The sequence below is a fragment of the Pithys albifrons genome, chromosome 17, assembly GCF_047495875.1.
Source record: "Pithys albifrons albifrons isolate INPA30051 chromosome 17, PitAlb_v1, whole genome shotgun sequence".
NCBI classification, from domain to species: domain Eukaryota; kingdom Metazoa; phylum Chordata; class Aves; order Passeriformes; family Thamnophilidae; genus Pithys; species Pithys albifrons.
The window spans coordinates 13036290-13055531 of record NC_092474.1 but is presented as its reverse complement, the minus strand read 5'-3'; the positions used below and the strand labels follow the sequence as shown (position 1 = coordinate 13055531).

The following is a 19242-nucleotide window of genomic DNA, read 5'->3' as shown; positions in this document are numbered from 1 at the left end:
CCAGGACCCAAATCAGGGCAATAAACACCCCCAGGACCCAAATCAGGGCAAGAAACACCACCAGGACCCAAATCGGGGCAAGAAACACCACCAGGACCCAAATCAGGGTAAGAAACACCCCCAGGACCCAAATCAGGGCAAAAAACACCACCAGGATCCAAATCAGGGCAAAAAACACCACCAGGATCCAAATCAGGGCAAAAACACCCCCAGGACCCAAATGCCAGGGCAAGAAACACCCCCAGGACCCAAATTCCTGCAGAGCCCCCAGGCTGCCTTTGCCTCTCCCCAGCTGCAGCAGGAACCAAAGGAATGCCAGGGGGGACCCTGCCATGGGAAGTTTGGGCTCTTACCTGGCACATGAGGATCAAAGGCTCCCTGAACTCTGCCTGGCAGATGGCACAGATGTCTCCTGCCTCACTGCACTGCTGGCTGGTGGTACGGACTCCGTAGGTCTGTCAGGGAGAGGGGGAAGCCCCATGTCAAAGGATTGGAAGGCTCAGTGGATTGAAGACACCCCACCCGGCCTGGGGAGGACACTGGTGTGCTGTCCCTGCCTGGGGAGGACACTGGTGTGCTGTCCCTGCCTGGGGAGGACACTGGTGTGCTGTCTCTGCACTGCTGTGCTGTCCCTGCCTGGGGAGGACACTGGTGTGCTGTCCCTGCCTGGGGAGGACACTGCTGTCCTGTCCCTGCCTGGGGAGGACACTGGTGTCCTGTCCCTGCCTGGGGAGGACACTGGTGTGCTGTCCCTGCCTGGGGAGGACACTGGTGTCCTGTCTCTGCCTGGGGAGGACACTGGTGTGCTGTCCCTGCCTGGGGAGGACACTGGTGTGCTGTCCCTGCCTGGGGAGGACACTGGTGTGCTGTCTCTGCCTGGGGAGGACACTGGTGTGCTGTCCCTGCCTGGGGAGGACACTGGTGTGCTGTCCCTGCCTGGGGAAGGCAGGGCTGGGGTTCTGGACCTTTGCTCTCTGCTTTGTTTTCCCCTGGAGCTGATTCCATCCTTTAGTGCCTCCACTTGTGCAGCAACGATAATGAAATTTAATGAGCTCAACAGGGAGCTGAAGGATTAATTCAGCACCATTTGCAGAGGTGTTTAGATAGTGGGAGGTGTTATTATTATCAAGTTAGGCAATAGAAGAAAGAATAACACCAGCAGCACCCACGGGCTGCCCACTTTTCTTTTTAGAAAGGAAGGTCAATGTTGCTACTCCTGTTTAGGGGAGATAGAAACATGCTGAGGAAAAAATGACCAGCCCAAGCCCACAGAATAAACAAGGTGAGCTCTCACAAACCTCAGTGGTGCTGTGTCCCTTTTAAAATGGAAGTGCAGGAGATCCAAACACCAGCTCTGTGTAATGCAGTGCCTGAGACAGTCCCTGGGCCCTGCAGGATCTCTGTGACTGTCACTGCACAGCAGGCACCACGTGGCTCTGGTTGGAGCCCTTCTCACGCTCTTGCAGGTTTGGCCCCAGTGGGTTCATCCACCTCACACAGAGCCTCCAGTCAGACAAAACAGGGATAAGCTCCTGCCAAAGCTGGGACAGGACAGAAGTTAGGAAGGGTCTCAGCAGCCCTGACAGGAGGTGACAGCTTGTCCAGCCATGGCATAACACACCAGGTGCTGGAGCAGGGCCAGAGAAGGGCAATGAGGCTGGAGAAGGGACTGGACGTGGCACTGAGTCTCCTCATAAACACCTCCAGGGACAGAGAATCCACCAGGTCTTGATCCAACCCTACTGTGATCACCAGCCCAGGGCACAAAGTGCCCTGGGCTGGTGATCACAGTGGGGTTGGATCAAGGGTTGGATTTGATGATCTCAGAGGTCTCTTCCAACCCGACTGAGAAGACAAGAGCAATGAGACTGGAGAAGGGACTGGAGCACAAGTGCTGTGGGGAGAGGCTGAGGGAGCTGGGGGTGTTCAGCCTGGAGAAGAGGAGGCTCAGAGGTGACCTCAGCACTGTCTGGAACTGCCTGAAGGGAAGTTCTGGCCAGGTGGGGGTTGGTCTCTTCTCCCAGGCACTCAGCAATAGGACAAGGGGGCACGATGGGCTCAAGCTCTGCCAGGGGAAATTGAAGTTGGAGATGAGAAACAAATTCTTTGCAGAGAGAGTGCTCAGGCATTGGAATGGGCTGCCCAGAGAGGGGGTGGATTCCCCATCCTTGGAGGTTTTTCAGCTGAGCTTGGCTGTGGCACTGAGTGCCATGATCTGGTAAAGGGACTGGAGTTGGACCAAGGGTTGGACTTGATGATCTGGGAGGTCTTTTCCAACCCAATCCATTCTATGATTCTATGATCGTTTTGCTCTGTGATCCTGAGCAGTTTTCAGCCCCTAAACCCAAAGGTCCCACCTCTGAGGCTGCTCTTTGCTGTGGAACTCCTCACCTGGGGGGTGCAAAGCACCTTCAGAGCCTTCCGGACACTTCCCACGCGGCCACAGATGTCGAAAGACTGCAAGAAAAACAGCCCATTTTAGGCAATTTCCACAAAATGTGTGTGTGTGTTTACAGTCCAGAAACTCAGGAAATGGTGTCTCCAAATGGATACTCAGAGGGGTAAAAAGTAACAATGGTGCCAAAAAAGATTTCATGGCGATGATGAAATCTGCGATAAATGCGAGTTGACAGCGGGGAAGAGTCACCAAAAACCCTCTGGTGAGAAGTGACTGCAAATCAGGGGCTGCAGGGGCAGGAGAGGGGCAGACACCAGGGCTGGGGGACTGCCTGGTTCCACTGAACAGGGAAGGGATAAAAGGGAACCATTCCCACCCTGAGATGGTGTCCCAGTTCAGCAGGTGGGACCAGTTTATCCCTGTGTGGGTGTGCCCAGAGCTGGGCATTCCAAACCCTCTGGGCCATTGCCCAGCAACTGTTCCCAGTGGTCCATTGGCAGCAGCTGCCCAGGGCACAGCTGAGCCCTCAGGCTGGGAGCTGGCTGGGAAAGAAGCCTGGCAGAGGAGCTGGGAGAACTGCCCTGCAGGGACTCCTTGGCACCTCCACACCCACCTGAGGGCTCAGCTCTGCTCAGGGGCCAGCAAGGATTCCAAAATCCCCCCTGACTGCCAGAGTCAGATCCCCCAGTGTGGAACTCCCTGCCCTGGGGGAGGCACTGGGGGCTCCCACCCAAACCTGAGGGGAGACAATCTTGGGCTTTGGGGACTGCTGGGACCACTCCATGGATCCAGAGGAGGAGCAGAACCTGGCCAGGAGGAGCCCACCACTCTCCACCAGACTGTGCCATCATCTGCACCAACAGGTTTGTCCCTTCCTTTTCCTTTGGACTCGGAGAAACCACGTGGGGCTCAGCACAGGGGCCACCAAACCCCCCTGTGTTTGTGTCCCAGGGGGTGGGTTACACTGCTGGGGTTGGGGGTTAAACCCAATTTCTCTTTGTGTCATTGCATTGATTGTAATACTGTTATTAAATTGTAACTCTGACTTATAATCTCTTTGGTGTTGGGTTCATTTCTCCTGCTGGTGTCCCTTTAAACCAACACAGATGGGAAGGAAGAGCTTTAGCCCAGTGCAGAGAAGAAGGAGTTTCTCCCACCCACCTAAAGAGTGAGAAACTTCAAATGCCAGGAAGGGAAAGTTTCCAGCATTTTGGTGCTTTGCAGACACCCAAAGGTGGCCAAAAGCAGGGCCAGCAGTGGGTGCCCTCCCTGCCCTCCTTCCATGACCCAGCACGTGGTGAGCAATTGTGGGCTCCTCATCAGATCAGAGAAGGGCAGAAATGATTCCTGATCAGAGACTGAAGGACACAGATATTTACAACTTGGCTGAGCTGTATGAGATGGGGGAGAAGAAAAAGCTGCCTACAAATGTCAAGGGTTGAGCAAGAGAGGAGACGCTCAGCAGTCTGAAAGTGAAGAAATGGAACTACTGAAAAAAGGGAAAAAAGCTTGAATACCTAATCCAGTGTATCAGTTTTTCCCTCTCTGCTGGCAGAGCACAGGGAAAAAGCCACTGAAGTACAGAGGATATGGAGAAATAACTGTGCAAAGAACAGTCCTGCACTGGCTGGGCCCTCATGACCTGTCAGGACCTTCTGCCTCCCTCCTGGAGGGCAGGGCAAGGTGTGATGCTGCAGGTGCAGAGCTGGAGCAGCAGTGCAGAGGCACCACAGTGCCTGCAGTTGGCTTTTTACTGTTTGCTCTTGGTTAGCATGATTAAGTGGGCTCACTGCAGGGAATGCCAATGAGATCATCCTGCAAGAGATGAGGAATCAAATGAAGGCACCAGTAATGCTTCCAGTCAGCATGTAAAAGGCTCCCAGGGTCCTTTCAGTAATGCTTCCAGTCAGCAACTGCCACTGAAGGCTCCAATGCTGCAGACTTGTCACCTGCTAACAAGGACTGGGGTCAGCTCCTTCCCACAGTCCAGCTCACAGCTTTGTCTGCTTACTTTGCTCACAGTGACCCTTGTAATGCCTTTGCTCCAGCTCTGATGTGTCCTTTTCTCCCAGCCCACTTTCCACATTATTTTCCCCCTCTGGACTGCCCTGTACCCAAAAGTTTCCTGTTTCCATGTCTAACACCCATTTCTCACCCATGCACTGAGGGCTGGTGCATCACTCTGTGTTGTACAACAACTGAGTTACAGCGAGTGCTCCTGCTCAGGAGCACTGGCCTGGATCAACAATAATGTGGCCAGCAGGCCCAGGGCAGTGACCCTTCCCCTGGACTCTGCCTTGGGGAGGCCACACCTTGAGTGTTGTGTTCAGTTCTGGGCCCCTCAGTTGAGGCAAGAGATTGAGGGGCTGGAGCAGGGCCAGAGAAGAGCAACGAGGCTGGAGAAGGGACTGGAGCGCAAGTGCTGTGGGGAGAGGCTGAGGGAGCTGGGGGTGTTCAGCCTGGAGAAGAGGAGGCTCAGAGGTGACCTCAGCACTGTCTGGAAGTGCCTGAAGGGAAGTTCTGGCCAGCTGGGGGTTGGTCTCTTCTCCCAGGCACTCAGCAATAGGACAAGGGGGCACGATGGGCTCAAGCTCTGCCAGGGGAAATTGAAGTTGGAGAGCAGAAAGAAATTCTTTGCAGAGAGAGTGCTCAGGCATTGGAATGGGCTGCCCAGAGAGGGGGTGGATTCCCCATCCCTGGAGGTTTTTCAGCTGAGCTTGGCCGTGGCACTGAGTGCCATGATCTGGTAAAGGGACTGGAGTTGGACCAAGGGTTGGACTTGATGATCTCGGAGGTCTTTTCCAACCCAATCCATTCTATGATTCTATGACAGGCACAAAGTAACACCTGGGTGTTCTTACTGTGAATATCTGGGATTTCCTCACCAGAATCAGAGGTTCATGAATCCAGAGGCACCAGGACAGCTGCAGGACACACAGCTCTCTGGAAGTGCTCCTGCCTCTGCCCTTTGTGCCTGGGAAGGGGATGCAGCCCGAGCTGAGCCCTGGATTTTTGCCAGGAGCTCTCAGTGCCAAATTGGCTTCTGTGGTTCTCCTAATGTGGTTTGTGGCTTTGCTAATGTGGACTCCTCTGGGTATATTTTCAGTGTCTCAGACAAGAAATTAGACCTGCAGCTCCTGTGACTGCAAATGGGCTGCACACACCTGGTAGCCCATGACCTGTATTGGAAAAGTGTGATCCCACATTTCTTCCACTTCCAAGCAAAGTGTTTGTGTGCAGAGGGCTAATCCTGACCTGGGCACACCTGTGGCACTCAGCAGCTGCCACACAGTGACCTGGGACATGTCCCTGGATTTATGACCCTTCCCCTGGCCTATCCCTCTGTTATCCCTGTGATGATCTGATGAATTAAAGGAAGGAATGTGCATGTCACAGGCATGGGCTGCAGCCAAGGCACTTTGCCAAAAGTGTGTCCCACAACCCTGGGCCTGAGTTCGAGCCAAGGCTGGAGAAGAGCTGTCCTGTCCTCATGGAGCTTCTAAAGCACAGAGCAGCAGAATTTCCCTAAATGAGGTTGCTTTTCCACTCCAGGTCACCACACACTACCTACAAAGGACAGGAACACCAAATTAACCCCCAAAGAACTGCTCACACCTGTGCCAGGGCCCTGCATGGCCTCACCTGGGCTCTCCCCCCACTGTCCCTGCCCTTGGCACCAGAGATCTATTTAAGCTCAGCCCTGGAGGGCTCAGCTCATGTCTGAGCTGTGTCATAGCAGTGCTGGTTTCCAGTTCAGCCCTGCCTGTGCCCAGCTACAGGTCCCACTGCTGTGACTCCCCCCCATCATCCTGAGCCTGCCTCATCACCATGGCCATGCCCTGGCACTGTTGGGGTGTGTCTGGCCCTGGCTGCCTTTGCCAGGCCTGGTCCTGACCCATGGATTGATGCTCTGGGTTTATCTGGGCCCTGCCTGGTGAGGCCCTGGCCCTGCCAGCTCTGCCTTGAGCCTGGCTCTCCTTTCTCCAGGGAGCAGAGGCTCCCATTGGTTCCTGGTGCTATTGGGCTTCTCCAGGTGCAGGGAATGGCACATGGAATTGCAGGTGAGCAGCCCCTGTCCAGGTGTTGAGTTACCTTGGCAAGAAGGAGCACAAGAAAGATCACTTGGAATCTGTTCCTGTACCTGTGATCTGTCACCTGTACACCTGAGAAGGGCATGGGAAGGTCTAATCCTGCTGTCCCCAGGGGATCCAGGCAGTGACACCTCTGCAAGGGGCACCTGTGCTCTCCCCCAGCAGAGTAAAGAGCAGGAAACACAGAGCTGAGGGGCTGGATTGGTGTGCAGGAGCTGCACTGCTCTCATGGGCTTCTATTCTGGCACTGTTTGCTCTGCTTTGGCTTTGTCTCAGACCTGCTGGGACCAAACCACTGCACTTGCCATTGACCTCCTTTGCCTCTGGTGCTTACAAGAACTGTAAATTCCTTGACAGGAGGGGTTATACAGACCCTGTTGCTACATAACACAGAGCTGCAACTGCCCCAATGCCTCTTATAAGAGCTACATGTGAGTTCTCTCTGTCCTTCACTCTGCTCCTGCACAGCCACAGGCATGGACAGGGATCAGGGATGGAGCAAGCCTGGCTCCCCTGGCCTTTTCCAGAGGGATGGATAGCACAGGTATGTCACTGCTGGCTTCAGAAGCTCAATACACCCAACTAGAAATACAACTATTTCTAGCCCTCAGACTTAGAACTCTTATTTATGAATGACACCTACTCATTTACAACTCTACAGAGAGACTTTGTAATTTTAAAATTCTTGTTTCTGAGGAAACATTCATCTCCCTTGTCCATCACTGAGATGCTGGAGCAGGACGTAGAATGAGACAGAACTACCTTTTTTTACCCAGGCAGGACTTGGCTGCTCCTCTCCCTCCCTGCTGTGAGTGACAGAGTGCCCACCCTGCCTGGAGAGGCAGAGGAAAGCTGGGAGACAAACACTGAACTGTCTGCAGCCTGCCTTTCAGTGTGACATCTGCAGGCCTGGAGACACCAAACATCTCTGCCAGCACTGCTCTCTCCAGACTCCTCCAGCCTTTACAGGAAGGCATTAGAGAGCAGCAATGACTTCACCAGTCTGATGCAACACCCCTGAGCAGTCACAGCCTCAGCAAAGCCCACGTGCTGCTGAAGCAAAACGCCTGTGGCAGCTGAAGCTGTGGGGTCCCAGCTGCTGCAGTGCCTTCCTGGGCAGTGACAGCACCAACCGAAAGGTGTGTTTGCTCCCCTCAGGAGGGTATGGAAGAGGAGGTGCTCACCTTGCAGAGGCTGTACATGATGATCAGGATCCCACCCAGGAAGTAGCTGCTGGAGGGGTCGTCTCCCATGATGTATTTGTACCACAGCTGGATGGGGACGAGGGAGCGGAACAGCTGGCTCAGCTCCTCGATCACCAGGTAGAACTTGCCCTGTCAAACAAGCACACAGGACAGGCCTGGTTATCATCAGGAGGCCAAAGGACAGCAGGTAACAGGTACAGGGCTGGTGCTCACTCTGCTCAGTGGTGCAGGACCAGCAGCTTTCTTTGCAGCCACTGAACTCCGTGCCTAGAAATGCTAATTGTCACTTCATTCCTTCACAGTGCTCCTCTTGGTCTCACCCAGCTGTTCTAAACTTTGGAGTTTTAAACTCTAGAGCAGGTTATGGATACACACCTTGATGCTGCAGAGCACCAGAAGCAGAGTTAAGAATCACAGGATTAATATGATGTAAATGGAAGATGTTATTAATGATTAGGAAAAATCCCCAAGTCTCTTTGATTTTATACCCTTTCTGAAGGGACAGGGATCAAGTGCAAGGTGACACCAGCCTTCCTGACAACTTTCCAGATCCTCCCAAAGAATCCAACTAATTATCTGCTTGCCAGCATCCTTGCCCTTCCACTCAGGTGTGTGTTGGCTCTTGTACAGTGCACGGATAGACACTGGTGTTGAAAAGTCAACCCTCAGGGCATTTCAAACTCAAAATATTTCCAGAAGGAAAGGGAGGGGAAGGGGGAAGCAGGATGGTTCAAACACTTCTCTCTCAAAAGAGACTCAAAGAATGGGCAACATCCTGTGTAAACCTTCCCCGAGGCTGTCCCTGCCATCCTGGTGTTTGTTTGGAATAGAAAGCTCTCCTTCCTTGGGGGACACCTGCAGGGTAACACACACCTGGCTCACTAAAGAAAAATGCATTTTTCTTACCACATCACTTGTATTTTAAAGCTGGCTGAGTAAGGGCGTCTCATTTAGGCCAGGCCTAATGAGGGTCTGTTTATATTCTGTCCCCGGCTGCTGCAGGGGAGGGCACTGGGGCAGGCTTGGTTAATCTGCAGGGACTTTATCTGGACTGAAAGACTGGGGGTTGTCAAGTCTTGCAACCGATAAGATCACAGCGAAGGGGAAATTCCCCTGGAATTTTGCTGTGCTGTCCCAGTTAGCTCTGTCATCAGTGATGTCATCGCAGGCCAATCACTAATTGGGGGGTTTGGCGCGGGATGAAACCCTGGCAGGGGGAGGCAGCACCAGCGCCCGTCCCCGGGGGCTGCGATGAGATCACCGCAGGACATCGCGCTGCTCCCGACAAATCCAATCCTTCGGAGCGCTCTGGCATGCCATGATCTCATACCCCGCGGGACGCGCAGTGAGCTCACACCGGCGCTGCTGGCGGCCCTGGGCAGCCTTCTGCCCGTGCCCCTCCTCCTCCTCCTCCTCCTCATCACAGAGCAAAACCTGCCGGCAACAGCGCCCGAAAGGCGAGCGCTGCCTTAGCCGAGCCCCGAGATGTGTGTGCGCGGCCCCGAGATGCGTGTGCGCGGCCCCGAGATGCGTGTGCGCGGCTCCCCCGGGGTGCTTGCGCGGCCCCCGGGGTGTGTGCGCATCCCCTCCCGGGGTGTGTGCGGTGTATGCGCATCCCCGGGGCGTGTGCGCGGCCCCCGGGGTGTGTGCGCAGCCCCCGGGGTGTGTGCGCGGCCCCCCGAGGAGTGTGCGCGGCCCTTGGGGTGTGTGCGGTGTGTGCGCAGCCCCCGAGGTGTGTGCGCGGCCCTTGGGGTGTGTGCGGTGTGTGCGCAGCCCCCGAGGTGGGTGCGCGGCCCTTGGGGTGTGTGCGCATCCCCGGGGTGTGTCCGCAGCCCCCGAGGTGTGTGCGCGGCCCCCCCGAGGTGTGTGAGCGGCTCCCCGATGTGTGTGCGCGGCCCTTGGGGTGTGTGCGGTGTGTGCGCAGCCCCGGCGTGTGTGCGCGGCCCCCCCCGGGGTGTGTGCGCGGCCCCTCGAGGTGGGTGCGCGGCCCTTGGGGTGTGTGCGTGGCCTCCCCGGGGTGTGTGCGCGGCCCCTCGAGGTGTGTGCGTGGCCCCCCCGGGGTGTGTGCGCGGCCCCTCGAGGTGGGTGCGTGGCCCCTCCGGGGTGTGTGCGCGGCCCCTCGACGTGGGTGCGCGGCCCTTGGGGTGTGGGCGCATCCCCGGGGTGTGTGCGCGGCCCTTGGGGTGTGTGCGCATCCCCGGGGTGTGTGCGCGGCCCTTGGGGTGTGTGCGCATCCCCGGGGTGTGGGCGCATCCCCGGGGTGTGTGCGCGGCCCTTGGGGTGTGGGCGCATCCCCGGGGTGTGTGCGCGGCCCCGATGCGCTCACGGGTTATTTCGGGAGTGCCGCAGCACAGTCACAGCTGCGGGCACCGCTCTGATGAAAGCCCCGGCAAGGCAAAGGCAGCGAAGTGTTGGTTTTCCGTGCCTGGCCCTCCCACCATCGCCCACCCATCGCTCCTCCACCCCCTCCTCCATCCCCTCCCCCGGGACTGCGCTGGGACAGGTCACTCTTGCTCTCCCATTGCATCAGACTGGATGGAGCTGCTGCTGCATCGGGGCACCGGAGCTGAACTGCTGCTGCAATGCCAGTTCTGAGGCACTAAAACACCACAGCAGGCAGCCCCAGAGGACACACAGTGATACAGGGAGCTCTCAAGAAAAGGAATTTTATCCCTTCTCCATGAAATCATAATGGTCTTTACTAATTTTTAATCATAGGGTTGGAAAAGACCTCCAAGATCATCAAGTCCAAGCCTTGGTCCACCTCCAGTCCCTTTACCAGATCATGGCACTCAGTGCCACGGCCAAGCTCAGCTGAAAAACCTCCAGGGATGGGGAATCCACCCCCTCTCTGGGCAGCCCATTCCAATCCCTGAGCACTCTCTCTGCAAAGAATTTTTTTCTGCTCTCCAACTTCAATTTCCCCTGGCAGAGCTTGAGCCCATCGTGCCCCCTTGTCCTATTGCTGAGTGCCTGGGAGAAGAGACCAACCCCCAGCTGGCCAGAACTTCCCTTCAGGCAGTTCCAGACAGTGCTGAGGTCACCTCTGAGCCTCCTCTTCTCCAGGCTGAACACCCCCAGCTCCCTCAGCCTCTCCCCACAGCACTTGTGCTCCAGTCCCTTCTCCAGCCTCGTTGCTCTTCTCTGGCCCCGCTCCAGCCCCTCAATCTCTTGCCTCAACTGAGGGGCCCAGAACTGAACACAACACTCGAGGTGTGGCCTCCCCAAGGCAGAGTCCAGGGGAAGGGTCACTGCCCTGGGCCTGCTGGCCACGCTACTTTGGATCCAGGCCAGGATCCCATTGGCCTTCTTGGCCACCTGGGCACACTGGTGGCTCCTCTTGAGCTTCCTGTCCCTCAGTCCCCCAGGTCCCTCTGCCTGGCTGCTCTCCAGCCACTCTGTGCCCAGCCTGGAGCGCTGCAGGGGTTGGGGTGGCCAAAGGGCAGGACCTGCACTTGGCCTTGTTGAACTCCATCCCATTGCAATCAGCCCATCTCTCCAGTCTCTCCAGATCCCTCTGCAGAGCCCTCCTGCCTTCCAGCAGGTCGACACTCCCTCCCAACTTGGTGTCATCAGCAAATTTGCTGCTGATGGACTCAATCCCCTCATCTAAATCATCAGTAAAGATGTTAAACAGGACTGGACCCAACACAGACCCCTGGGGGACACCACTGGTGACCAGCTGGACACAGCCCTGTTCACCAGCACTCTCTGGGCCCTCCAGCCAGCTCCTAACCCAGCAGAGGGTACACTTGTCCAAGCCATTGGCTACCAGCTTTTCCAGGAGTATATTATGGGAGACAGTGTCAAAGGCCTTGCTGAGGTCCAGGTAGACACATCCACAGCCTTCCCCTCATCCACCAGGTGGGTCACCTGATCGTAAAAACAGATCAGGATGGTCAGACAGGACCTGCCCCTCCTAAACCCCTGCTGGCTGGGTCTGATCCCTTGTCCACCCTGAAGGTGCTGTGTGATTGCACTCAGGATGAACTGCTCCATAACCCTGCCAGGCACTGAGGTCAGGCTGACAGGCCTGTAGTTGCCAGGGTCAGCCTTGCAGCCCTCTTTGTGGATTGGGGTGACATTGGCCAACCTCCAATCATCTGGGACCTCCCCAGAGAGCCAGGACTGTTGGAAGATGATGGAGAGTGGCTTGGCAAGCTCTTCTGCAGCTCCCTCATCACCCTGGGGTGGATCCCGTCTGATCCCATAGACTTGTTAGGATCCAGTGGCTCAGTAAGTCAGTAACTATTTCCTCCTGGAATACAGGAGGGCTATTCAGCTCCCTCTCCCTGTCTACCAGGTCAATGCCTTCTTACAATGCTTTGTTAGAAACCAAGTCAATGACTCGTGTGGAACCCTCTGTTTTTCACCAGATACAAAGGCCATTTTTAGACTTCAAATCAAACACTTCTTTGGAAGGAGCAGAGTTCAGAATTTTCAGGCAATTCCATTTTCCTTCTGTACATGCACTATTTCACTCTCTAACACTGGGTTTGCACACTAAGCATGGAACTTCTCAGTGTTTGGTTAAATCCTTGATGGCAGATCTGCATCCAACCCCTTCATCCTATTTGAGCTCTGCCCAGAGGAGCAAATATCTACAATTTCTTCTGTCCCTTTATGACATCTCCCTACAGAAAACACTTTTAAATCCCCCTTATTTTCACAGAGCTGACCCAAAGGACAGTCACTCTCTACACTTCCTAAATGAGAACTTGAGACACAGAAAGATGAAGGTCAAGGTAAGGAGGTTTTGGGGTCCAAGCTGAGATGACTTTTTATAAAGCACTTCATTTTATAGATCACATGACCATTAAAAGCTGAACCCCTGCCTTCAGTTTGCAGCTGTACAGGATTTTCTAGAATCACATAGCAATTATTTGGCAAAGCAGAGGTCAGGATTTAATTCTCCAGAGTAACATTCAACTTGGAGAATGTTCTTCTTCCAGTGATCTTTGTTTTCTATGGACTTTCCAGTTGCTACAACAGCTTCTTTCAACATCTCACCTTCAGCCTTGAGGCACTAATGATGAGGGAAGAAGTCTTACAGGAAAATAACATGGAATAGTGTAATTAAAAATGGAATCACAATATCCACAGAGCAAAGGGGGCAAACTGCAGCTGCAGGAGCAAAGCTGAGTCCCACTGAGCCTTGGTTTTGTGGCTCCTTTTGACATAAGGCTTTGCACAAGTGCATGTGCCTCCCCAGGAGGGAACACAAAGGCACAGTGAGGTTTGACAGGGTGGAACTAAAACGGGATGCAAGAGAAGTGAGAGAAGTTGCACTGAGGCAACTGCAAGTTGTGATTAGCACTCAAGGGAAGTTCCAAGTCTCACTTGTTCTGTTGCCAGCAGCATTAGGAAATGTTCTGAAACAGGAAGATGCTGGAAGGAACTTTTGAACCCTGCTGGCAATCTGGATCAGAGGAGAGCATCTCTGCTGGGATTGCAGGTCATGCTGCCAGGGCCAGGAAGGGTTGGGCAGGAGCAGCAAGGCAGGATTGTGGCACTGAGGGTGCTGGGGAAAATCTGATGAGGAGGAGTTTCAAGGTGGGACTAGAGGGGAAAATGAGAATTTCAGTTGGTGCACAACCCTTCTGAAAGGCACATCCTGGAAAGCTGAAGTGGGAGAGCACAAGAGAGCAATGATTCTTTTATAGCTCAGCAGCAGTGACTGGCAAAGAGTGTCAGGGAGGGGCACAGAAGAGTTCCCACTCCTCAGGACCTGGGCCTTACCCTTCATTTAGTCTTTTTCTTTGGTAAATCACAGAATGGATTGGGTTGGAAAAGACCTCTGAGATCATCAAGTCCAACCCTTGGTCCAACTCCAGTTCCTTTACCACATCATGGCACTCAGTGCCACGGCCAAGCTCAGCTGAAAAACCTCCAGGGATGGGGAATCCACCCCCTCTCTGGGCAGCCCATTCCAATGCCTGAGCACTCTCTCTGCAAAGAAGTTTTTTCTGCTCTCCAACTTCAATTTCCCCTGGCAGAGCTTGAGCCCCCCTTCTCTTATTGCTAATAAACTCCCCCCTTGTTCCTCTGGGACACCACAAGTCCCCCAGGCTGCAGCTGGGACAAGTCTCTGATGCAGCTCCTGAGGCTCCAGAGGACCAAAGCTTGGATTGTTGTCCAGGATTGGTGAATCTGTTCCAGAGGGAGTTCCCCCAAAGAGCACCCAAGCTCAGGAAGCAGAGGGTGATGAGAGGGTGGGCTCTCACCTGTCTGAAACCCCACTGTAAACACTCTGATAGGAAGAGCAGGAATAACCTGCCTATCACACACTGGCAGAGAGCACAGACAAGGAACATCTTTACCTGGGTATTTTCCCCCAAACATCTCCTGTGTCTCACCTCCCAGTGCTTCTTTAACACCTGTGTATTTTTTGATCAGCATCTCCAGGACTCAGATGCTCCAAGAGACCTTCATTTCCTCAGCACACAAAAAAGGTGCATTCTCAGAAGGACTATGGGAAGCTTAATGTGCCAGTTTACACAGCAGAGCTGTAGCATCTGTGCCAGGCAATGCCAGGAAACATGGAATGCACCTGAAGGAGCTATTTGGTCTCAAGTCCAAGGACAACACTGTGTAAAGAATTTCTGCCACATCCAGGCCAAGTTTTCTCTGGCCAGACTTGATGAGATGGAACTTTAAAAAGAAAAAGCACTAATAAAACAATCAGCTGAAGAAAACAAACCACCAGGAAAATCCTTCCAAAGCTGCAGTAGTGAGGGGTCCACAGTGGAAGAGGGGAGCAGTGTTGGTACACTTGCCACTGGCACCACTGAAACAGCATAAAGACAAATTCCCATGATTAATGGCAGGTTTTGCCACAAAACCTCATTTGCAATGTCTGGATCCAGCTTCCAAATAAAGCTGACAATTATTTATTCAATAGTAACTCCATGCTGTGTTTTCAACAGTGTGTTTCCCTTCTCAGTTCTCAGTCTGGTGGAAATGCAGCCCTGTGTAACTTGGCTGCACATCTGGATTGAGCATGGGAGGAAAATTCTAAATTAGGGCCTTGCTAATACAGCAAGCCATGAAGATATTGGGAAAAATGTCCTTCTCCCCTATATATATATATATATATAAAGCTGACATACCACTTTCTTGTAGTTCTTTTGGGTTTGTTTTCTCTCTTCCCCCTCCCCACTTGACCCCATCCTCCAGGATAACCAGCTAACAGCAACACAAGGAGGGGATGGGAGCCTTGCAGGCACCTGGGATTTCCTAAGTGAAACCTTTGGCAACCATGGCTTTTTATTATTTATTTCCTTCTTTTTAATTCCACCCCCCTCAAGCTGTCACTCCTCAGCAGTGAAAATGAAAAGCTGCCATTTATGTGTGCACAACAATGGAAGCCTCTGCAGGCCACATGGCTCCTGCAGTTTAATTTACTTTAATTCATTTTCTATTGAACCAAATGATCTGCTTTGCCTTTTTTAATGGAGAGCCTTCAGCATGCAGGGTGGGAGCCAGGCCCCCCTTCCAAAGAGATGATGGAACCAGCTGTTGGTTGAACTTGTGCTTGGCCTAATGTCCCCACCAGCTCCTGGGGGAGGAGGGGACACCTCTGGCCACAGGTTTGTCCTTCTCCTGCAGACAGCCCTGACTCCAGAGGTGGGAGATCACTCTGCTCTTGGGGTTGCTTTCCCTCTCCTGCTTTTCTCTCCTGTTCACAAGCTCTTCCTTCTCTGCATTCTCTGCATTTTGGAGGCTCAGGGGAAACCTCATCACTGTCTACAGCTCCCTGACAGGATGTTGGAGCCAGGTGGGGATTAGTCTTTTCTCTCAGGCAACCAACAGTAGGACAAGAGGGCACAGCTCAAGCTCTGCCAGGGGAGGTTTAGGTTGGATATCAGGAAGAAATTCTTTGCAGAGAGAGTGCTCAGGCATTGGAATGGGCTGCCCAGAGAGGGGGTGGATTCCCCATCCCTGGAGGTTTTTAAGGTCAGACTGGACGTGGCACTGAGTGCCATGATCTGGTGATCACAGTGGGGTTGGATCAAGGGTTGGACTTGATGATCTCAGAGGTCTTTTCCAACACAGTCCATTCTGTGATTCTGTGGATGTGGCACTGAGTGAGAATCCAACATGTCTTGATCCAACCCCACAGAGTGCCCTGGGCTGGTGATCACAGTGGGGTTGGATCAAGGGCTGGACTTGATGATCTCAGAGGTCTCTTCCAACCCAGCTCATTCTGTGATTCCAGCCTGATTTCAGTCTCTCAGCCTCTCTTGGCACCTCTGTTTTCCAGGCTGGTTTGAAGCCTGGGAAAGTCTGGGATTATTTTTTGTCAAGTTTTCAGTCTTCCTTCATTTCTGGAGGACTTCCTTGCAGACATATTACATGTCTGAGTGATTCAAGCTTGCAGAACTCTGGTTGTATCCCTGCACTGTACCAGTTCTCATCTTTACTCTTCCCTCACTCCTGGTGGTGTTTATTGCCCTCTGTGTTGTGACTGCAAACACAAACTTCTTTTTCTGCCTTTCAGTGTTAATTTGCCTTCCCTCAATTAAAGCCTATAAATCCAAATGTTATCCTGCACCAGAAGATCCCCCTTGCTGTGCTGGGCCATCCCAGGTGGGGAGGACTGAGTGGTCCAAATCTTTCATATGTTCACTGTCCCAATGGCAAGATTCATCTCTCTGAGCTAAGAAGAGTTTGGTGCTAATCACTCTTGTCATTAATGATCTTGATGGAGCAGAGGGGGTTTATCAAACATACAGAGAACACTAAACTGGGAAAGGCTTTAAATGCAACAGAAGACAAGTTTATAACCCAAACTCATCTTGACAGGCTGGAGAAATGCTCTGGAAAATGAGGGGAATGAAGAGGGAGTCCAGAAGGGAATAATAAGATCTGGGATTAATAATCTGGGAAAAGACTCACAAAATGTGTGTTCAGTCTACAGAGAAGACTGGGAGGGGATATGAAGACTGTAAAAGAAAGAAAAGAACCTGATCTTGCTCCAATTCCAATGGATATGGAGAGGTAAGAGACTTAAAAGAAGGATATTCAGAGGAAAGGAATATCTGTCTTCTGGAGGGAACTAGAAGGACCATGCAAGCATCAGTGAAGCCACACAGTATTCAGAGAAGAGCAGAATCTCAAGGAGCAGTTATGAAAAGCCAGACTAGCTTTGAAGTGCCTTTGAACTTCCAAAAGGAGGAAAAATCCCAAGAGCCTGCTCAGAGGTTGAGAGCAGAAGGATCAAAGTTCCTCATATCCCATCCATGGCCAAGCTTTGTGATTATTACTGACTGCCAGCAAGAAGGGGCTGCAAGGAAGCTCAGGATGACATCCCTGTGTCCCACTCACTGAGTTGCATCCTGGCAGTGCAGCAGCTTCCACTCCAGGGCCTGTGTTAGGGCAGCTGGTGGCATATTGGCAAAAAAATGTCACTATATTTATATATATATCTTGAAAAAAATCTAGCTGTGCTCTGAGTTTAATCTGTATTTCTCCAGCATTAAGTGACAACCACCCAGCAGCTCATGAACTCCTAACCAGGCTTAGAGCAGAAACTCCACTAGAAAGACAAGGGGAGCAAGGGAACAACTTTGCATCTGGTCAGTGTTAAAAGAGCAAACAATAAATACTTTGGTCAAAGTTAATGTGCCTAAATGGCAATGAATTGTTCTAACTCAGACAAAGGGGACATGGGAAGGACCTCAGGTGTGAGGGACAGTGCTGTGCCACCACAGGCAGGGAGAGCTCAGCTCTGTGGTTGCCAATCACACTTTCCGTGGTGTCCTGTAGTTCCCCTGAACTCTCACCCCAGTTTGACCTTGTTCTGTGTCCTAGTTCAGCAATCCTGGACTAGTTCATCTCTGTGTGTGGGTATTCTACACCTTCCATTCATTGCCCAGCAACTGTTCCCAAGGGCCCATTGGCAGCAGCTGCCCAGGGCACAGCTGAGCCCTCAGGCTGGGAGCTGGCTGGGAAAGAAGCCTGGCAGAGGAGCTGGGAGAACTGCCCTGCAGGGACTCCTTGGCACCTCCACACCCACCTGAGGGCTCAGCTCTGCCCATGGGCCAGCAACGAATCCAAAATCCCCCCTGACTGCCAGAGTCAGATCCCCCAGGGTGGAACTCCCTGCCCTGGGGGAGGCACTGGGGGCTCCCACCCAAACCTGAGGGGAGACAATCTTGGGCTTTGGGGACTTCTGGGACCACTCCTGGGATCCAGAGGAGGAGCAGCCCCTGGCCAGGAGGAGCCCACCACTCTCCACCAGACTGTGCCATCATCTGCACCAACAGGTTTGTCCCTTCCTTTTCCTTTGGCCTCGAGGGAACCACGTGGGGCTCAGCACAGGGGCCACCAAACCCCCCTGTGTTTGTGCCCCAGGGGGCTGGGTTAGACTGCTGGGGTTGGGGGTTAAACCCAATTTCTCTTTGTGCCATTGCATTGATTGGAATATTGTTAAATTGTGACTCAGGATCTCTTTTGTGTTGGATTTGTTACTCCTGCTGGTTTCCCTTTAAACCAGCAGACTCTGTTACACCAGATCTCAGCCCTGCAGTGCAGGGTGGGGAGAACCCAAACCCACACCAAGGTGGCAGGCACAGCAGCTTCAGGTGTCTGGGCACAGAGAGACCATCAACAACATCCTGAGACAAAAAAGGGCTTAAAAGAAGTGAGAAATTTGCTCTCCAGAAAAGGCATTAAAAATGAAGCATCTGTGCTGTGAGTCATTACAGGCCCCTGACAGATGTGATCTTCCCAGCCTGCCACTGGAGCTGCAAATGCAGACCCCTTCCCTTTCTTCTCTCCAGACAAGGATTAATGAGGACTTGGGAGAGCTCTCAGACAGGCAAGCAAAGGCTGTGAACCTTTTCCAATGCTGCAATTTATCTTGGGAAGACTATTCCCAACCCTTTTCCCTCCCTCCCCAGGCTGGATTATGCTCTGACCTAGCACATTAATCTCCCAAAATATAATAATAATAATAATTGAAGAAGAAACAAAAAGTTGGGCAACTGCCAGAAATAAATTAATAACCACCTCAAGTAGCCCTGCTGTGCAGGAACAAACTGCTCAACTCCCCTGCCACCCATGTCACTTCTAAGCAGAACTGTGCCCACTTTAGATACCCCCCAAGTGCCCTGCCTGAGAGTTTTCAGGGATTGGTGATGGTGTCTTGCATCTTTATAGTGCCTTTCATCCCAACAACTACCAGGGAGTTTCTTTACTGAATGCAAATAATACACATTGCTCTGTTTGCCACTGAAATGCAGATGCCACCAAGTGAGAAAGAGGCAGCAGGACAGATCTGTATAAGAGTAACAACATATGAAGAGGTATCTTAAGAGAGAGAATGTTGTGGGGAAGTTCAAAAAGTTAGGCCTAGTCTATATATAACTTCACAGTCATTTAAATATGTTGATCATTAAAACATTTCTTCCCCCATGGTTAGAACTGGTGCTGTTTTTTTTGGCATCAGAAGCTTCAGTTTAATCCTGTTACTTCTTTGACACAAGTGGAAAGCCAAAGAGACTTGCAATTTCTTCCCATTAAGTGATTTGTGCTTCAGAAATAC

The 19242-nt window shown here is 52.7% G+C and overlaps 1 protein-coding gene across 2 annotated transcripts in view; it reads right to left on the bottom strand.

The window, feature by feature from the left end:
• Positions 1-19242, bottom strand: part of RNFT2 (ring finger protein, transmembrane 2) — a 36108-nt gene that overhangs the window by 5580 nt on the left and 11286 nt on the right. The window contains exons 8-11 of one of the 2 annotated variants that reach the window (XR_011699266.1): positions 7674-7823; positions 2392-2457; positions 1299-1541; positions 376-455 (exon numbers count right to left, since the gene is read on the bottom strand). Coding sequence is in view for 1 of the 2 variants with exons in the window: in XM_071572050.1 (XP_071428151.1) it covers positions 354-455; positions 2392-2457; positions 7674-7823 (318 nt within the window). In the remaining variant the exon portion in view is untranslated. Of the gene's footprint in view, positions 1-353; positions 456-1298; positions 1542-2391; positions 2458-7673; positions 7824-19242 lie in introns of those variants that run through there. The other variant, XM_071572050.1, reaches the window with a different exon arrangement.